At 38.7% G+C, this 19,324-nt stretch overlaps 1 protein-coding gene across 4 annotated transcripts in view; it reads right to left on the minus strand.

Moving 5' to 3' along the window:
- Positions 1 to 19,324, minus strand: part of CHN1 (chimerin 1) — a 167,709-nt gene that overhangs the window by 32,050 nt on the left and 116,335 nt on the right. For 3 of the 4 annotated variants that reach the window (XM_084643859.1, XM_084643860.1, XM_084643862.1), the window contains one exon: positions 14,088 to 14,165. The exons of the other annotated variant lie outside the window; for it this stretch is intronic. In XM_084643859.1, the coding sequence (XP_084499985.1) occupies positions 14,088 to 14,165 (78 nt within the window). The remainder of the gene's footprint in view (positions 1 to 14,087; positions 14,166 to 19,324) is intronic. 4 annotated transcript variants of the gene reach the window in all.

The following is a 19,324-nucleotide window of genomic DNA, read 5'->3' on the forward strand; positions in this document are numbered from 1 at the left end:
TTCGAAGTTTTCTAAGAAGGCCTCAGTATCATCACCTGCCTTGTAGGTGGGGAACTTTCTGGGATGGGAAGTGGTACCTGGAGAAGGATTGCTAGGGTTTGTTGGTATATTCTGCTGGGCCTTTATCCTCTCCATCTCCTCCACATGCTTCCTTGCCTCCATTTCCCTCTTGTGGGCAGCCTCCTGTACCTCCTTCTCCAGCCGCATGAGTTCTATCTGTCTTTCATGTTCCCTTTGTTTTTCCTCAGCCTGAAATTTGGCTAATTCCAGCTGTAGTCGAGCCGAGGATTTGGCCATTCTAACCTCTCTGTTTTTAACTAACTTTACACCCGAGGTTTAGAAATAAACAAACAAAACTTGGCTGTAAAATTTTGCTGTGCTGGAATAGAATACCTATTCTCTGATAGTGATTGTCAGCCTACAGAAAAAGACAATTCCCTTGTCTCTGCTCTGGGCCCAAATTAAAGCAAAAAACCTCCAACTACTTGGAAACCTGCTTACCCAGCCCAAAGAAAAAAAAATTTCTTTTCAAACCTGTGCTCCTTGTAAAACAAAAAAAAATCAAAATCCTAAAAAAAACCCCTGCCACTTTTGTCTCCAGGCAAATGGGTAGAGCACACCCCCCCTATTTACTTTTAGGAAGAAAAGAAAAAAAAAACCTCTGGGTTGGAAGACTGTGAATTTCCCTGCAGGAGTTAAGTACCCTGCCTCCAGGCAAAGAAAACCTGCAATTCACAAGATAATCCCCTTTTGTCTCTGCTTGGCCACAAAGCAGAGAGAAACCAAGCTGCTTTCAGTTTCAAAGCTGCTTCCTGGACTTCCTAAAAATTCCTTTTTAAAATCTGTATTTCTAGTTCAAAAAATCTCAACTGGATCTCAAAATGATTTCAGGTTAATCCCACCGCTGTGCCACCATGTCACGGTTCCTCCCCCACTCTGAACTCTAGGGTACAGATGTGGGGACCTGCATGAAAAACCTCCTAAGCTTATCTTTACCAGCTTAGGTCAAAACTTCCCCAAGGTACAAAATATTACCCCCGTTATCCTTGGACTGGCCGCTACCACCACCAAACTAATACTGGTTACTGGGGAAGAGCTGTTTGGACGCGTCCTTCCCCCCAAAATACTTCCCAAAACCTTGCACCCCACTTCCTGGACAAGGTTTGGTAAACAGCCTCACCAATTTGCCTAGGTGACTACAGACCCAGACCCTTGGATCTTAAGAACACTGAACAATCCTCCCAACACTTGCACCCCCCCTTTCCTGGGAAATGTTGGATAAAAAGCCTCACCAATTTGCATAGGTGACCACAGACCCAAACCCTTGGATCTGAGAACAATGAAAAAGCATTCAGTGTTTTACAAGAAGACTCTTAATAAAAAATAGAAGTAAATAGAAATAAAGAAATCCCCCCTGTAAAATCAGGATGGTAGATATCTTACAGGGTAATTAGATTCAAAAACATAGAGAACCCCTCTAGGCAAAACCTTAAGTTACAAAAAAGATACACAGACAGAAATAGTTATTCTATTCAGCACAATTCTTTTCTCAGCCATTTAAAGAAATCATAATCTAACACATACCTAGCTAGATTACTTACTAAAAGTTCTAAGACTCCATTCCTGTTCTGTCCCCGGCCAAGACGACTACAGACAGACACAGACCCGTTGTTTCTCTCCCTCCTCCCAGCTTTTGAAAGTATCTTGTCTCCTCATTGGTCATTTTGGTCAGGTGCCAGCGAGGTTACCTTTAGCTTCTTAACCCTTTACAGGTGAGAGGAGCTTTCCCCTGGCCAGGAGGGATTTCAAAGGGGTTTACCCTTCCCTTTATATTTATGACACCTCCTGAACAATGCAGGCCACAGAATCTCACCCACCCACTCCTGCAATAAATCTCTCACCTATGTCTGAGCTATTGAAGTCCTCAAATCATGGTTTAAAGACTTCAAGGTGCAGAGACTTCTCCAATAAGTGACCTGTGCCCCATTCTACAGAGGAAGGTGAAAAACACCCAGGGCCTCTGCCAATCTGCCCTAGTGGAAAATTCCTTCTCGACCCAAATATGGCGATCAGCTGAACCCTGAGCATGTGGGCAAGATTCATGAGCCAGATACCCAGGAAAGAATTCTCTGTAGTAACTCAGATCCCCCCCATCTAACATCCCATCACAGGGCACTGGGCCTATTTACCATGAATAGTTAAAGATCAATTAACTGCCAAAATCATGTTATCCCATCATACCATCTCCTCCATAAACTTACTGAGTTTAATCTTGAAGCCAGATAGATCTTTTGCCCCCACTGCTTCCCTTGGAAGGCTATTCCAGAACTTCACTCCTCTGATGGTTAGAAACCTTCATCTAATTTCAAATCTAAACTTCCCAATGGCCAGTTTATATCCATTTGTTGTGTCCACATTGGTACTGAGCTTAAATAATTCCTCTCCCTCTCCAGTATTTATCCCTCTGATATATTTATAGAGAGCAATCATATCTCCCCTCAACCTTCTTTTGGTTAGGCTAAACAAGCCAAGCTCCTTGAGTCTCCTTTCATAAGACAGGTTTTCCTCGAATCATCCTAGTAGCCCTTCTCTGTACCTGTTCCAGTTTGCAATCATCCTTCTTAAACTTGGGAGACCAGAACTGCACACAGTATTCCAGATGAGGTCTCACCAGTGCCTCGTATAACGGTACTAAAACCTCCTTATCTCCACTGGAAATATCTCTCCTGATGCATCCCAAGACCGCATTAGCTTTTTTCACGGCCATATCACATTGGCGGCTCATAGTCATCCTGTAATCAACCAATACTCCAAGGTCCTTCTCCTCCTCTGTTACTTCCATTTGATGCGTCCCCAGCTTATAACTAAAATTCTTGTTATTAATCCCTAAATGCATGACCTTACGCTTCTCACTATTAAATTTCATCCTATTACTATTACTTCAGTTTACAAGGTCATCCAGATCCTCCTGTATGATTTCCCAGTCCTTCTCTAAATTGGCAGTACCTCCCAGCTTTGTATCATCCGCAAACTTTATTTGCTCACTCCCACTTTTTGTGCCGAGGTCATTAATAAAAAGATTAAATAAGATTGGTCCCAAAACCGATCCCTGAGGAACTCCACTGGTAACCTCCCTCCAGTCTGACAGTTCACCTTTCAGTATGACCTACTTTAATCTCCCTTTTAACCAATTCCTTATCCACCTTTCAATTTTCATACTGATCCCCATCTTTTCCAATTTAACTAATAATTCCCTATGTGGCACTGTTTCAAACGCCTTACTGAAATCTAGGTAAATTAGATCCACTGTGTTTCCTTTGTCTAAAAAATCTGTTACTTTCTCAAAGAAGGAGATCAGGTTGGTTTGGCATTATCTACCTTTTGTAAAACCATGTTGTATTTTGTCCCATTTACCATGGACCTCAATGTCCTTAACTACTTTCTCCTTCAAAAATTTTTCCAAGACCGTGCATACTACAGATGTCAAACTAACAGGCCTGTAGTTACCCGGATCACTTTTTTTTCCTTTCTTAAAAATAGGAACTATGTTAGCAATTCTCCAGTCATACGGTCTGACCCCTAAATTTACAGATTCATTAAAAATTCTTGCTAACGGGCTTGCAATTTCATGTGCCAATTCCGTTAATATTCTTAGATGAAGATTATCTGGGCCCCCCGATTTAGTCCCATTAAGCTGTTCGAGTTTCGCTTCTACCTAAGATATGGTAATATCATCCAGGCTGTGTCCAAATCCTGCCACCACTTTTTGGATAACATTTCTGAAAAATGAGGCTCTTTCTATTCACACAGTTGAATGTGAATGTTGAATACTGTAATCTATTAATCTCGGATTCTCGAATAGTAGTATTCCAGAAGTCCTAATTTAAGTTATACCTTTTTTCCCCCGTATAAAAAGCAACTGCCATATGCAGATTTTACTGCCTTAAAAGATGTGAAAGCAGAATTGCCAATTTGTGGCTTCACACTCCAAAAATTTTTTATTTTTGTCTTGCTTTTTCCATGATCTTTCATCCAGGAACTTCTTGGAAGAGAGGGCACAACCAATTTATCAAGATCTATTTTTAAATTTATAAATTTAAGGCTAATGTATAAAATTTGAAAGAAAAACTTAACTGACGAGTTTTAAAAGAACAAACCTGCCTGAAAAGCACACTAAATTTGACCACAGATCCCTCCCCAAAGCCTGAGAAAATAGGAGAGCCTCATATCATGGCTTAAAGTACAACAGACTATCTCTGTCAGATCAAAGAGGAAAACAAGTTTCAGAGTTGAGTGTCCTCCATTAGTATTTAAATGTTTAACTCTAGGCACTTTTATTCTGAGTTCTCCACAGTATAAATGGGGTACATTAGACAGACAAAACTACTCTGACAGGACATGGACAGACAGCTTGTTTCTGAGGTTTGTAGAATTCTTAATTCTTTTCCTGGAAGCCATTTTTCTATACGTAGGAAAAAACTGCTGCACTCCAGTGATTTATAATCATATCAATTTTTGTACGGTATTTAATTAGTTTAATTAGAGCGTTAGGTAGTGCTTATATGTCTAAGGTCAGACATTTAAAGAGTCCCAATAAATAATTTCACTGAGGGCTCTGACGACAGCATATACCACAAGCATGACATCCTCAAGCAGGTCTCACTTGCAGTGATATCTGAGGCCTTGGTAAAATAGGTCAGTGACATACCAGCCATAAGAGTTAGCTATCTATATCTTTCTGGGATCCATCTTTCTGCATATTATCTTTTGCCTTTTGAAATTATTAGGCTGCTCTTAGGATAGCTTGACTGTAATCTGAGAGACAAGAATGACACAGCATATAAATAAAATTCATAATCACTAATGGGATAAAACAGGTAGACTTATGTTACACTCAAAATTAAACAAATTAAGAAACTCTAGCTTTCTTATTTTACCTAGCAAATTCTTCTAGCAGTTATTCTAACAAACATTTAGAAAAAATGAGAGAGTTAATGAAAGAATGCAATAAAAATGCTTCAGAAACGTGATGTGAAAGAAAAAGAATAATTTGGAGAGGCTCATCAAAGCCAGCAATGAGAAGAATGGTGGGTTGGATGTGACAAGTGAGGTATGTATAGTTTACCACTGAAGCACACAAACCATAGTCCTAATGACTGTGCCTTGAGACAAAAAAAGTCTTCACGATTTATAAGCTAAAGCCAGTATCCACTATGCCAGCCCCTGAGGGCATCAGCTTTTTTTTCTTCTGTGTCAGATGACACCCATACCTTTTATATGGCAATGTAGTCTATTGTATGTAGATCTCATTTAGGTGTCAGTCAGAATAACAGATTCTGACTAATCCATACATTTAGCAAATATGTCATGCACTAATTAAAAAAATAAGTACACAGAACAACACTGCAAGGCTACCTCCTGGGGTTCATAAGCTAAGTGGGCTGAGGCCTGGCCAGTGGTTGGAAGGAAATCTGGTGTTGCAGGAAATTTCCTGGTGTTGCAGGAAATAGTGTTGGGGGCTGAATAAGTGACACTTTTTGTGTGTCAGTATTGAACTGATAAAGTAATGTGGTATTCAGGAAGTTCTGTTCCGCAGGAGATGCTGTCTTTCAGGCAAGGCATAAAACGGAGTTCCTAATAATTTGTAGTCATTAAACATCCTATGATACTTTTGGCAAGACTAAGGGCTTGTCTACACAGGGGTTTAGTTTGCATCTGCAAATGTTAGTCCACACTAGTGTGTTGTGCACTAACTGGCCTGCAAGGACCCTGCTGACATGCACTAAAAGTTCCCTAGTGTGCATTAATGCAATTAGGTCCTACTACACTAACATGCACTAGGGAACTTTTAGTATGTGCCAGATGGGACCCCACAACCAGTTAGGGTGCTACATGCTAGTGCAGGCTAAAATTTACACCCCTCTGGTGCAGACTAAAGCCCTGCTTAGGCAAACCCTAGGGCATTATTAGCTCAGAGGTCCCAGCTGAATTCCAATTTCAGCAACTAAATTCTGCCTGCTTAAATTCCCCAAGCAGTTAAAATTGGATACAATATTTTTCTGTTTTTTTATATGTAAATGTATTCTACAGCATTTTAAAGTATGTCAGCTTGAATGATTAACTCAACCTGTAGTATGCTCACTGCCACAGTGGATTTTACCAAGCACTGGAATAAATGTGCCACTCAAGCAGCCATAATTTCTATAAGAAAAGTACTCTATATCCAGATCTGGTCTGACAGTGAAGTCACACAGATGCAAAGGGTGAAGGAAACAGATGCCAACAAGAAATGAATCAACTCAAATATCAGTTTGGCCAATATTCCTATATAATCTTTAAAATAATGCTTTGTTGTTAAAAACAAAGAGAAGTTAAAAGACCACCAAGGCCACACAGTGAATCAGTGGAAGAAGTGTGATTAATATACAGTATAGTTGCTTTCATTTGAAGATATAATAGAAGTGAAGGCTATGGTATACTCTCTTTTAAAAGTGCGCTGACTGTACTTGTATCAACAATGGTGTCAACTTCCTAGAGCTAGTCTTGAATTGTGCCAACAACTTTGTTCAGCACTTCTTGAGAGGAAGGGACATTCTGCACTGAGTGCACCATCATTCAGAGAGTCGAGTATAAATAGGACCTTTATCAGGAAAGAGCTCATTGTCTTGAATGTTGAGCAGGCGAACATTCCTCCAGGTCCTCACTCATACCAAGCCAGGAGCGCTGTCAAGTCTTTTTACTTCCTGCTTTGTGCTGATCATGTCAGCAGGAATGTGAACAACTGGGAATTATATTGAAGTAGTGTGCTATAGCAGGACCAATTCATGAGGCAGAAGAAGAGAGAGAGAGGAAGTCTAATTTTTTGCAAATTCAACAAAAATGATGACATTTCTTTGAGCAATGGAATAACGGATTTTTCTTTAAATTGATATTTAGAATCTAAATCACATGCCCATTTTAACAGAGGGTCCACATCACTTGATACAGTGTCCATGTAAAATACAATAGTTAGAAACTGGAGTTGAAAACCAAATAGAGTTCTTAGATTTAAAGCTATGGAGTAAAAGAAATGTAAAATATTCCTCGGAAAGGACAGATGATAAAGGGACTTCACTTTGCTATGTGCTACAGCTAATTTGGAGAAAAGCAACTGATAAGAAGTTATGACACACTATGTATGCTCCTTGAGGCAAATGCCTTGACTGCCTCATTACAGCCTTTCTAAACTTCACCATATAAGTGAGTGAGTCAGCTCCCGGGGCCATGCACATGCAAGGGCATGAGATCTAGAAAGAGAGATGTATAAAACTATTTGTGTCTGTGTACAGTAGTTTGAGTAAAACAAGGATTTGAAGAAAATGCTATTTTATTTTTTAAACAAAGGAGGAAAGCTTGAAACTGAGGACTGGCATGTCCTTTGGAAAAGCTAGGGCAAATGTACCAGTAATTGAATACTTTTGTTGGAGAGAATGCACCAAAAACTTAATACCATGAAGGTTTAGGCATCTTACAGTCTATTATTAGTTTTAAAAGCAGAGATACAGAATCTCTGAAAGCTTCCTTGAAGCCTTGAGGAACTTTTAAAAAGTTTTCTTCACTCTGGATTTATGGGAAGAAGAGCTTTTTTCACCTTTGAATGATTTTTAAAGTTCTAAATGTCTAGAAGAAACCTCAAATTTCTCAGGGTTCTCTTATCTCTGAGAATGTGTAAAGAGACAGACTATGTTTTTTTAAAACTAGAGAGACACTCAGTTTATCAGAATGTTAATTTGCATGTACTGACTCCTTTAAAGATATTCTGAAATAATTTCAGAAGCATAGATCCAGATCCACAGTTGTTGTAAATCAGTATAGCTCTATTTACTTCAGTGGAACTAGGCCAAATTACACCAACTCAGGATCTGGCCCACAATTCCAAACAATCAGATATGAAACCATATACATTACTATGAGAAGCTATGAAAAAAATGCATCCAATGAACATTTGAAGGGTCTGCCACATGGTTTTTTTTTTTTTTTTCTCCCCTGGAACATACATGCTGTGCTTCATCTTTCAGCTCAAAAAGTCTTAAACCAGGTCTACACTAGATATTTTTGCCAGGATGATAATGTCAGGACAGTGATACTTCACTACATTCTTATACCAACAGAAAGCGCGAGCATGGATGCAGTTATACTGACAAACAAGTGCTTTTGCCAGTGTAGCTTATTTTGTTCAGGGGACTGATATAACCTATACTGGCAAAAGCTCTCTTTTGCTGGTATAAGCTGTCTCTTCACTAGAGGGGGTCTGTTGGTATAGCTTTATGATCAAACCCTTTCTAACACAGAACTGCCCTCACTTCAATCTCCACTTGTGTAACACTTTTAAGGCCATATTTTGCCTTCAGTGTCACAGTGCAAGTCCTTTTCCTTCAGTGTAATGGAGAACAGTATTTTGCCCTTCAATGTGGAGTTCTCAAGGATGGTGTTATGATGACACAAATATTAGATACATGCTAGGGAACCACAAAAAGAGGGTTAATCAGCATCTCTGCCGACAAATTAAATGGAAAAATGTGTCTCAATGGAACAAAGTTTTGGTTTTAAAGAGATTAAGTTTGCATGTGCATCAGTAATTTACCATTGTAGTCTTTCAACCAGTAGTACAAACATGTTAAATTAACCAGTCATGCTCTGACAGACACTAAGTAGCATAGCAACAAAAACAACAGCATGGCAATTGCAAATGCTGCACAAAGAAGTTAGATAAATGTTCTTCTGGAAACATATTTCCTTTTTATCCATCACAAAATAAGTAAGACGACATCCTAGAGAAAAAACACAGGAAAATGTATATACTGTAACAAACAATTCCAACCCTGCTTCGACAGACATGAACACCTCCTTGCTTCAGTGAAGCAGTACAGGACTAATCTAGGTAGGAAAGTATTTCTGCACCTTGAAATATGGACATTTATGAAATATCTGCAGAGTTCTTCTCCTAGCAAGATTCACATTCCGCAAGACTCAAGATGCTGGTGGTATACCCACAAACAAGTCAAGGGAGATCAAAATTATCAATTCCCCAAGGCCTGTGAATCATACAATCCAGAGAAGGAAAAGACCTCCTAGATTATCTAGCCCAACTCCCTAACACTGTAAAATTGTTCCCTACAGTATATTTGCTAGTGTTTTGTCCAGTCTTGTTTTAAATCTGCAAAGTGATGGGGCTTCCACTACATCCCCTTGGGAGATTATTCCACAGGCTTAATACATCTCCCTGACAGGAAGGTTTTCCTGCCGTTCATCTTAAAATCTTATACTTTCCTCCCATACCTCCTGATTATATTCCCTTTTTATAACCCTAAATAATCTCTCCTTCCTCTGCCTTGGTGTTTATGTCCTTCAACAGTTATTACAAATTATCATTCTTCCCCAACCTCAATGGAAACAGCACGTTCAGGGTGATACCAATATTACCATGACAAAATATGGGCTGGGGAGAAGAAAGAGAGGGAAAAGCTCTATATCACTATAGCATTTTAGGAATGGAGGTGGTTCAACTGAGGGGAAATGTGGAGTGATTCTCAGGGCTATGGAAGCAAGCAGACATTCCCATGGAAAGAAGTTGCATATTCCATCAAACTTAATACATTCAGTCTGAAAAGAATGTTTCACATTTCTTTATTGCACATGCTCAGGGACCCAAGATTAGCCTCATGTCCCTCACTCTGGGCATGGCTCTATAAATCACTTCTCTGATCTGGTCTTCAAAATTTGGTTTGGAATAAGTATGTGGCTGTGAGATCATACTGTCCAGGAGCATAATCCAATTTCTACTCCCACTGTCCCAACACTGGTTTGTAGTCTGATTCTGCAGCCAGTTCACGTCCTTGGTCTTAATCTTAACATTATTCAATGGATAAGGTCTCAGCTACGTTAGAAACTTCATCTCCAGCTACAAACTACCAAGACAGTTGTGGTCTCCCGGGACAACACAGTTTACAGAAACTAGAAGAGAACACATAACAGGCAGACACAAAGCATTAGTAGTTGAGTAGTAGACTTTTGATTTGTCTAATCTCCTCCTGAGGTTCATTCCACAGTTGAGGTATCCAACTGTGGAATGAACCTCAGGAGAAGATTAGACAAATCAAAAGTCTGACCACTTTAGGAAATGCTGCAAAACTTTCCTATTTGACAAAGTTTTTCTACCATAACCAGAACAACATCTGCAGCTTCAACTATTTCTCTCTCCCCTGCTTCAAAAAACAAAGAAAAAACAAACACTCAGAACAGACCTGTCTTTAGCCCCAAAAGGGAAGACACTCATTCTATGGTACTGAGTTGCAGCACAAAACTGATAAGCAGATTTCAGTAGTTGTTGAGTCATGCCCATAATGGGAACTAAATCTAAATATAGAGAGGCTTTGATATGGTTGATGGCTGGTTGGAATCATAAAGATGATTCAACAGATGGCCCTAGTTTGTTTTGACAATTGAAATATTATACAGTATGCTGGACTACACAAGTGGGATAAATGGACTGAAAGTAAAATGCACCAAATAATCAATACGGCCAGATGTAGTTTAAGCCACATTTATCATATCGGTTCACTTTCAAGTCTCGCTATTTAATTACTGTTAAATAAAATGTCATTTTAAACAAATTCCTTGTAATTGCTATGTTTGGAATTACTTATTTTGCTTTTAATAATAAAGTTTATGTAAAAACACAGAAAAGCAGATGTGCTTATATTTTATCCATATAAATATATTTAATATTTACCTCTTACCCTGGAGGTTATATATTAAAAACTCACTCTGGCTTGCCATTTGTAAGTTGTCATCCCTCTTTTTTACTTATGGAGAGAAATTAAATAGAATTCAGTCACAGTGAATTTGCATTTGAGACGTGTAAACATCACATCATAACTGTACAACCTATAGAATATTATAGTATTTGCAAAATGGTGATCATTAACTGTGCTAGCATAGTCCTACTTGCAGAGCTCAGAATCATCCACAGCCAATCAGGCCGCCCACTTAGGGCAGAAGATAGCTTTGGGATGATAACTGGACTTTCAGTTGGCTTAAACAATACTGCGGGTCCAAAAACAGTTATGTCAACACAGAGTTGAACTCTAATATTTTAACCCCTTTTTCTAATTCCATATCAAACAAATTTGGAGTTAGCAGATTTATTGGTGACAACTCTGGATGATTTGAAGGAGACAGTTGTTGTGTTTGGGATATAGTCCTATCACCACTGGTATTTACAATTTCTTCACCTCATTATTCAATAAAAGACTATTTCTGCTACTGCTTTACAATATTTCTAATTATTTTAAAGTTTGCTAGAGGCAGCAGCCAAGTCTTCTGCCATTTTGCATGCATCCAGTAGTCAGCAGAAGAATGCAATAAGCGTCCACACTGCTTTCCAAAGTGATGGCCATGGTTGTAATAGCACATGCAACAAAAATAATTCTCCATTTCCTCTCCCCCAACTGTGCTAGTGAGACACTTACCTCAAGTACTTGGTGAGACAGTCTAATAAATACAATAAATTAATAACACCTCAGATACGTATACCTGCCTTTTACCCCAAAGGAATCAAAAGCATGTTACTGAATGCACCTACACTGCACTCTGCAGCAGTTCAGACAGGACGCAAAGAAGCCTACCATTTTCAAGTGTAAGATACAGAAGGAATCTAGGGGAAAAAACATGACATTCCCAGGTTGAAAGTCTTCTAGGACACCTCTTATCCTTGTGAAAAGTGATGTGACAAGGTATAGCATCAACCTGGAAAGGGTTAAGAGATCCCTGCATATCACATGGCTGGCAAGGAAGAGGAAGCTGAAAAGTGTGTGTCCTCTCTTCGCCTGGTTGGTGGATGCAAAGCAAAAGGCCTGCGGGGACTACATCCAGCTTGGTCCATTGAGTTGCTTTATTTTGTGTTCAAACAATAAATCGTGCCCTGAGGCAAGGGCTTTAACAATCACTTGGGCAGGGTGTTTGCTTCCTTTCCTGAGCCGGTAAAACAGCCTACCACCCTGCTAGTGACCTGAGATATTTAGTTAGTGATTTAAAATGATTATATCTATACTTTTAGGATGACAATCTGACTGTCATACTGAGCAACAATTGGGAGGGTTTATAGTTTAAGAAAAGAAAAAAATTTGGGATTTTTAAAGCCATTGTAAATGGAGGTAACAGCCAGACTTTAAGCCTACCATTCAGGACAACATCCCTTTAACAGGTAAATATACCATCATATGCCCTCTGGCACACAAGCTTCTGTTCTTGTGAAGAATAAGCGGATTTTAAAAAATTTATTTAACAACAGGTATCTGTTTAGACTGACTTCATTTTAATGGCTTGGTGGAAGAAATGGCATACTTTTAATAGGTGTATTTTTCTAACAGGTATACATTTAAGGGAAGAGCAGTACAAAAATGATGATGATAATAATAATATTGATGGTGGAAAGTTTGTGCAGCATTTACTCCTTAAGATCAAGCAGTATGTTTAAGCAGCTAGCATAACAAATTAAAATTTACAAGGACAGTGCTATAGAAAAGAATCTATTTCAGAAAAGAAGTAGACTAACAAGAATCAGACCAACAGAATATTTTCAGAACAGAACAGAAATATATGCTATTTCATACAGTAGCTAAGAAAGAAAGCAGTAATTAAACAAAATTAAACATAAAAAGTATTTTATATATATGGGTATTCATGGGATATCAGTATCTATTAGCACTTATGATTATCCTCAAAATCTAAGGCAAAGGTCTCAGTTGCAAGGCAAGATTTTAAATCACCTGTACTACTCAGGTTCTTGCAGAAGTATACTGTGGATTTAATTGACAGCTAGCAGGATTATTCTTTGTCAAATTTTCATATTAAATGCTAATTTTCTATGTTTATATAATATTTTGTATACATTTTTCAATATATTGGCGGAGTCCTCTCCAGAAAAACATTGTGATCATAAAGGTTTCCAATTTTAGTGATGGTATGAACATGAGAGCTAGAAGCCATATTAAAAACAAAAAAAATCAAATGAGGAGTGTCTGACTACTTGAACTGTAAGTAAAAGTAAAATATCAGATGGGAATTGAAACAGAAAATAAGCGAATGTCATCAGATTTCTCACTAAAATAGTCAAGATTCCCCTCCCCTCCCCTAACATTTTAAAAAATCTGTAGGGGAAAAAACAACAACAACAAAATCTGCATTCTAGGCACTCAGTGTCAAGTCGATATAATCACTCAGTTCACTTATACAGTTTTGCATATATAGACTGCCTATTGTGCGATGAATTTGGCTGCAAAAAGCTGAATTTCTAAGACTTTAAATGATAGTTACAACAACCATATACACAGAGTACATGCATTGTCATGCGTATCTCTTAATGGATGAAAGAGGAATGTATTTATAAAAACACATTGGAACAATAATTAGAAGCTACACAGAAGTAAAAGCAAATGACATTAAACTGAAGAGTAGGTGCTAGTGTCAGCAGCTTCCGTAGTCCCCTGGTAAGCCACACTCCTTTCATCAGAGTCAGTTCATTAACACAGGAGAAAAGCCAGAAACTAAGGGAAATGCAGACCATCTGCTCAATCCAGATGCAACAGAACATGCTTCTTATATCCAATGCTATTATACCAGCAACGAACAGAGATACGATCTGTTTAATCCTCTAATCAAAGATTTAACAAAGGTCTTTTGACATCTTTGTTTCACAAATAAAAATTAAACTGAAATACTGATAACTGAAAGATAACTTTCTCACTGTATCTCACTGCTAACTTTTCTCTCTCTATATATAGAAACAGTTTTAATTAACATAGATACCCCAGATACAGTAAGTAGGATCACAACAATTAAATGTATTTAAGCATTGCACAATTTTTTTGCTGCTAATTTATGTTTTCAAATGTCTAATTGCTTTAACTAGCAAGAATATTTTAGCTGATGTGTTTAAGTTTTTAAAAAGCCACATTGCATATATTTACTTGCATTCTTGAAGCTATTCTAGAACTAAAAAAACATTTTCTGTAGTTATAAGTTGAAAAAAGTAGGATAATTCTTACCTTGAAATTGTGAACCTTTTCATATTTTGGAATATGTTCATTTTCTTTCAGAGTTGCTCTTCTGACAAGTGATGTCAACTGTGAATAAGCAAAGAGTTTAAGAGGTTGCCAAATTGTCACAGATGACTTCTGAGAACCCAGTTTCATTCCCAAGGCTGCTATCAATAAATCTTGTTGACGGCTCTCTTGTTTTGAGTCGTGAAGTGCAGATCTATTAGCTTTTTGCCCTGACCAAGACTCTTTGGATGGCATTTTAGAATTGACAGGAAATAAAAATAAAAAGCTGTATTGATCTGTGCTCTCTGGAGATCAATCTGAGTTCAAAAACCAGAAACAAACATTTCAGAAACCTAAACTGATCTGGAGAAAGACATGTTCATAGTGATAATGATGCACTTCTTATAAAAAGGCTGACGTAACTAGGCAGATTCTTCTTGCTTCTGTTTTTAAAGGGCTCTAATATGAAAAATTTAAAGGTCTGGATACCAATAAAATTGGAGTTACTATTAATGTAAGAAAGCCAAGTGTCTCTTCATCCATTTAAAAAACATGTTATTTAGTCAAATAATGCATTTCTAAAAGCTCTCATTCCTACTCAATATACTGATGCCCATTTTGAATGAAAGATGCTCACATACTGCATATAATCAGTTTCTAGCAACAGACACTCTGCTAACCTCAGTCTAGCAAGGAGGGGGTGGCAGTGTGGGCTTTAGCAGTCAGGGATGGATTAGACTGGTCACATTACGAAGGCAGATAGCCAATGAAAAAACAGCAATAGTATTTAAGTACTGTATTCCTAACTCACTCACTCTCCCTCCTCCCGTGTAAGACTTACTTGCTGGCTCAAGGAAAAATATCAGCAGGAAGATAATGAGCAATGAATGAGTCATGCATCATTACAAAATGGCATCTTTTTGCCATTTAAAAGCTGAGGAGATGGTAATACATTCTCATGCTTAAAAATACTGTGAAAAGATAACCCAGGAGAGACTAAGGAAACAGCTCTATTTTTTGCTAACTATAAAGTGATGCTGGCAACTGGAACCAAACTGTATTAATGCTGAGCATAGCAGTCAGTGCAGATTGTTTTTCATTTATAATGACACTATTCTTGTCTTTGTTACATGTGTTTAACAAACTAATTCTACTGAGTGGAAGTGTCAGCTTTTTCTTCTCTCCAGTGGAGATCTCAGCACTTACAATGTACCCCACCAAGATCTCACCTCTTTAAATCATCTTTTCCACCCAAAGATCTGGGGATTAGACTTGCTGTTGCCCTGCACATTGCTATGTAGCTGTGCATGTCAGCACAAAATGAGTGCAAAGTGGGTGTAAAATACTACCAGGTCAGAAGGAAAGCATTTCACACCCATTTAGCATTTACATTTCCAAATTACAAGAATGCTAAGGGAACTGGAGGATCTGCTACGGTTGAGGCCCTGCATGCACAGACTTGACCAACTAGCCAGGGTGCCATCCCCATTTACTCTTCCTCCTCCGTCTAACTCCAACACCACAAGCACTCCACGCTCTGCAGTAGGGGAGAGAGAGGACCAGCTTTTGTACTCACCAGTCTATGTGTGATGCCTAAGACAAACAGGGATGTGAAGGCTGATGGGCAGAAGCTGTGTGGAGCCAATTGATGGGAGCTTTGAGAATCAAGCTGCTTGAGCAGGATTTTCTGATTTTCCTGCTTGGCCAATATCTCCTGCCAGGTTTGTAAAATATCCTGAACCTCAAATCCAGGCTGGTTTAGATGCCATACAGATGCTTTGCCCAATGCTACTGCTAGGACATTGCTTCTGAATAGCCATAAACCAGCATGTTGGCTACAGGCTGCAGTTGTAATGCAGTGGCCACATAAGCAGTTCAGTTCAACTCCGACATGGGATTGGTTAGCCAGACTCTGAATACTGCTGCCTAAATTTCTTATTGGGATCTGTTCCTGCCATTACTCTATTGAAAAATAACTGTCCAACTGCTGCCAGGATCTATGGGTTTTAACCACTCCACTCTGCAGCAGTATCTGGCCTTAGTTTTAACATACTTAATATGAATCAGTGTCCATTTCTTGTGCTCTCTTATCTCTGTCCTGGTTTGTAGAGCCACACATAATGGAATGGATGTGGTGGGGAGGGGATGGTCCCAGGCAAGTAGCAGTGGTCGGGAAAGGTTACCACAGCACATATGTGGAAGCAGGTGGGGAAGGAGATGCTCTCACAGGTGAGGTGGAAGCTGCATGGGCCATACAACTCACACACTTCTTCAGGGTGCTGAAATTCTAGGGCTTATCCCAGCCACAAATTTCTGGCTATGATGACACATCACAATTCCACCCCTAACCTGCCATAGCTGGCAGCATTCACTATTAAATAATAAGGTAAATCCACAACAGTGGTGTAAATCTGTTCCAAAGGGCTCCCAGCGACAGCCAGCTCAGCAAAGGAGAGACTGGTCCTGGGAACCAAAGATCCGTCTCAGATGACACTGTAGAATACTAATGCCAGTAGGCCAGCCAACTAGCCCCCAACTTCCTTTTCACTTCACTCACCCCTTAAAAAAAATAAAATCACAGACACTGCTCTGAAGATGCACTGAACTAGCAAGAAAATAATATATTTTCCAGTTCCATTACTAGAAGAAATAAGCCAGCCATTCTTTAATGGTAAATTTGCACTCAGACAACATACAACGGTTAGTTCTTATAACACTATAAATAAATTATTTTACTTAACAAGTAATATAAATCATTCTGATTTTTCCTTTTCATCCTTTGGCAAAGTCTGACATACTTTTTTCTTAGTTGTCAATTTCCTTTTTCCTATTTCTAAAAGACTAAAGTGTAACTGAAAATAAATCAGAGTCACATTAGTAGAAAATGATGTCTGGATCCTAGAAAATTAAATCTAGAGAACACCAATAAAAAGGTAAACAAAACCACGCAACAGGGAAAGGTCACCCTCTCACTGCTGTAATTATGAAAAAGGTTTGTAATCTGAAAAGTAGCTTTAAGATAAAGTAGTGTTAGAATTAAAATGCATTGTTAGAAAAAACTACCTACAACTGGTTATTAGTCTTGCATAAAGTAGCTTCACATTGTTTACTGCAAGGTATTTTCTGATGATTAAACATACATACACACACACACACATAGAGATACAAATACTGCTGATACCTTATACCTGTATTTTTTATATTGTATATGATGTAATTTTTGCATCCAATCAAACTATGTTAAACAAAGTTGCAAAGTCAAGCATTAAAAAATTAGGGAAAATAGTATGTGATCATGAAATTAAAGACTCCTATGTATATGCACAAGAGGTCAAAATTAAGATTGCACAGGAAACCTTATTTCTGGCAGTTCCTAACTGAATACTTGGCTTTGCAACCTTAATGTTCTTTTATTGCAGGTTTTTTTATGTTATTTCCTACTTTAAAAAAAAATGAAAAAACAAAACTTCCATTATGTGAAGCCATATTGACCCACAGCTTGGGTCATTAGCAGGATTCAGACCTATAGACCTCTACCACACAAGCTAACAGACTGAGTAACTATTAGTAGGCTTCAGAGTGGTAGCCATGTTAGTCTGTATCAGCAAAAACAATGAGGAGTCTTTGTGGCACCTTAGAAACTAACACATTTATTTGGGCAAAATCTTTTGTGGGCTAGAACCCACTTCATCAGATGCATGGAGTAGGAAATACAGGAGCAGGTATAAATACATGAAAAGATGTGAATTGCCTTACCAAGTGTCAGAGTAGCAGCCGTGTTAGTCTGTATCCGCAAAAAGAAAAGGAGCACTTGTGGCACCTTGGAGACAAACAAATTTATTTGAGCATAAGCTTTCGTGAGCTACAGCTCACTTCATCGGCATGCATCCGATGAAGTGAGCTGTAGCTCATGAAAGCTTATGCTCAAATAAATTTGTTAGTCTCTAAGGTGCCACAAGTACTCCTTTTCTTCTTACCAAGTGTGAGGTTAGTCTGACTTTGCAACGTTGTTTAACATAGGTTAGACTAACCTCATACTTCGTAAGGCAATTCACATCTTTTCATGTATTTATACCTGCTCCTGTATTTTACACTCCATGCATCTGATGAAGTGGGTTCTAGCCCACAAAAGCTTATGCCCAAATAAATTTGTTAGTCTCTAAGGTGCCACAAGGACTCCTCGCTGTTTTTATTAGTAGGCTGTTATCCTCTATGTGGACCAGCCACTAGAGTGAATAGATGAGATACACTCTTTACCAGTGGGCTTTATAGATATTTGCTGTAGGGAAGTGTTGTTTAGTGGCTAAGGATCCTACTGCTCCTGTGCCCTTAGCCTGTTTGTCCCCTCTTCTCCTAACCACCCCACCCCAGCTCCTGCCCTGTCTTCCCCTCTGTTCCTACTCTCTCTGCTACCCCTCAGCCTCCTGCCTCCCTCTCCTCCTTTCTGCCCCTCCACCCATTGGCTCTTGCCCTCCCTCTGCTCCCATCCACCCCATAGCTCCTGCACCCCTCTCTCACCTCCCACAGCTCCTGCCACACTCCCCTCTGCTTCTACCCTACCTCCCATCCTCTGGCTCCCTCCATCAGTGTGGCCCCTTCTTTGCTCCTAAAACCATGACCTCTTATCACAGTGCATTTCTTACCAACATACAAGGATCGTTGTGCTCTTTTTTCTTTTATTTGTGAAGTCCTTTGTACTGTTGCAGTATTAGCTACTCTGGTTTTTCTTGTGACCTGGTTTTTCTAAATAAGATTTAATTAGGCTATATACACTTATTTTTGCTAGTCTCAGAACCAGTGAGATCTTATTTTACTATGTATCATCTACAGAAATGTTTTGTACAGTGTTCCGTTGCTTACAATGCACTCTAATGTGTCCCTTTCCGAGCAACAGTCACGTTATAAAGCTTAACTCAGTCACCACATAATAAAATAGGTATCATACATGATATTTTTCTAAAATGGTAAGCCAACACATTCAGTGTGTATTAAATAATAAAATAAAACTACTCAATGGGAAATTATAATAGACCATTCCAGATGCATAGATAAGCTCTCTAAAATCAGAAAATGCCAAAGTCAAGCTCATGTGGGCAACCTTTCCTCTCGCTCCTTGTGCATGTTCATTATAATAGAGTGTTCAGTATTAGGACCACCTGGGTCCTCTTTAAAATACAATATCATACTATTTCTTACAACCTTAGATATACATTTGTTATATCTTTCAGTTTTTGTCATTC

Source organism: Lepidochelys olivacea (assembly GCF_965140295.1).
Source record: "Lepidochelys olivacea isolate rLepOli2 genome assembly, chromosome: 11".
NCBI lineage: Eukaryota > Metazoa > Chordata > Testudines > Cheloniidae > Lepidochelys > Lepidochelys olivacea.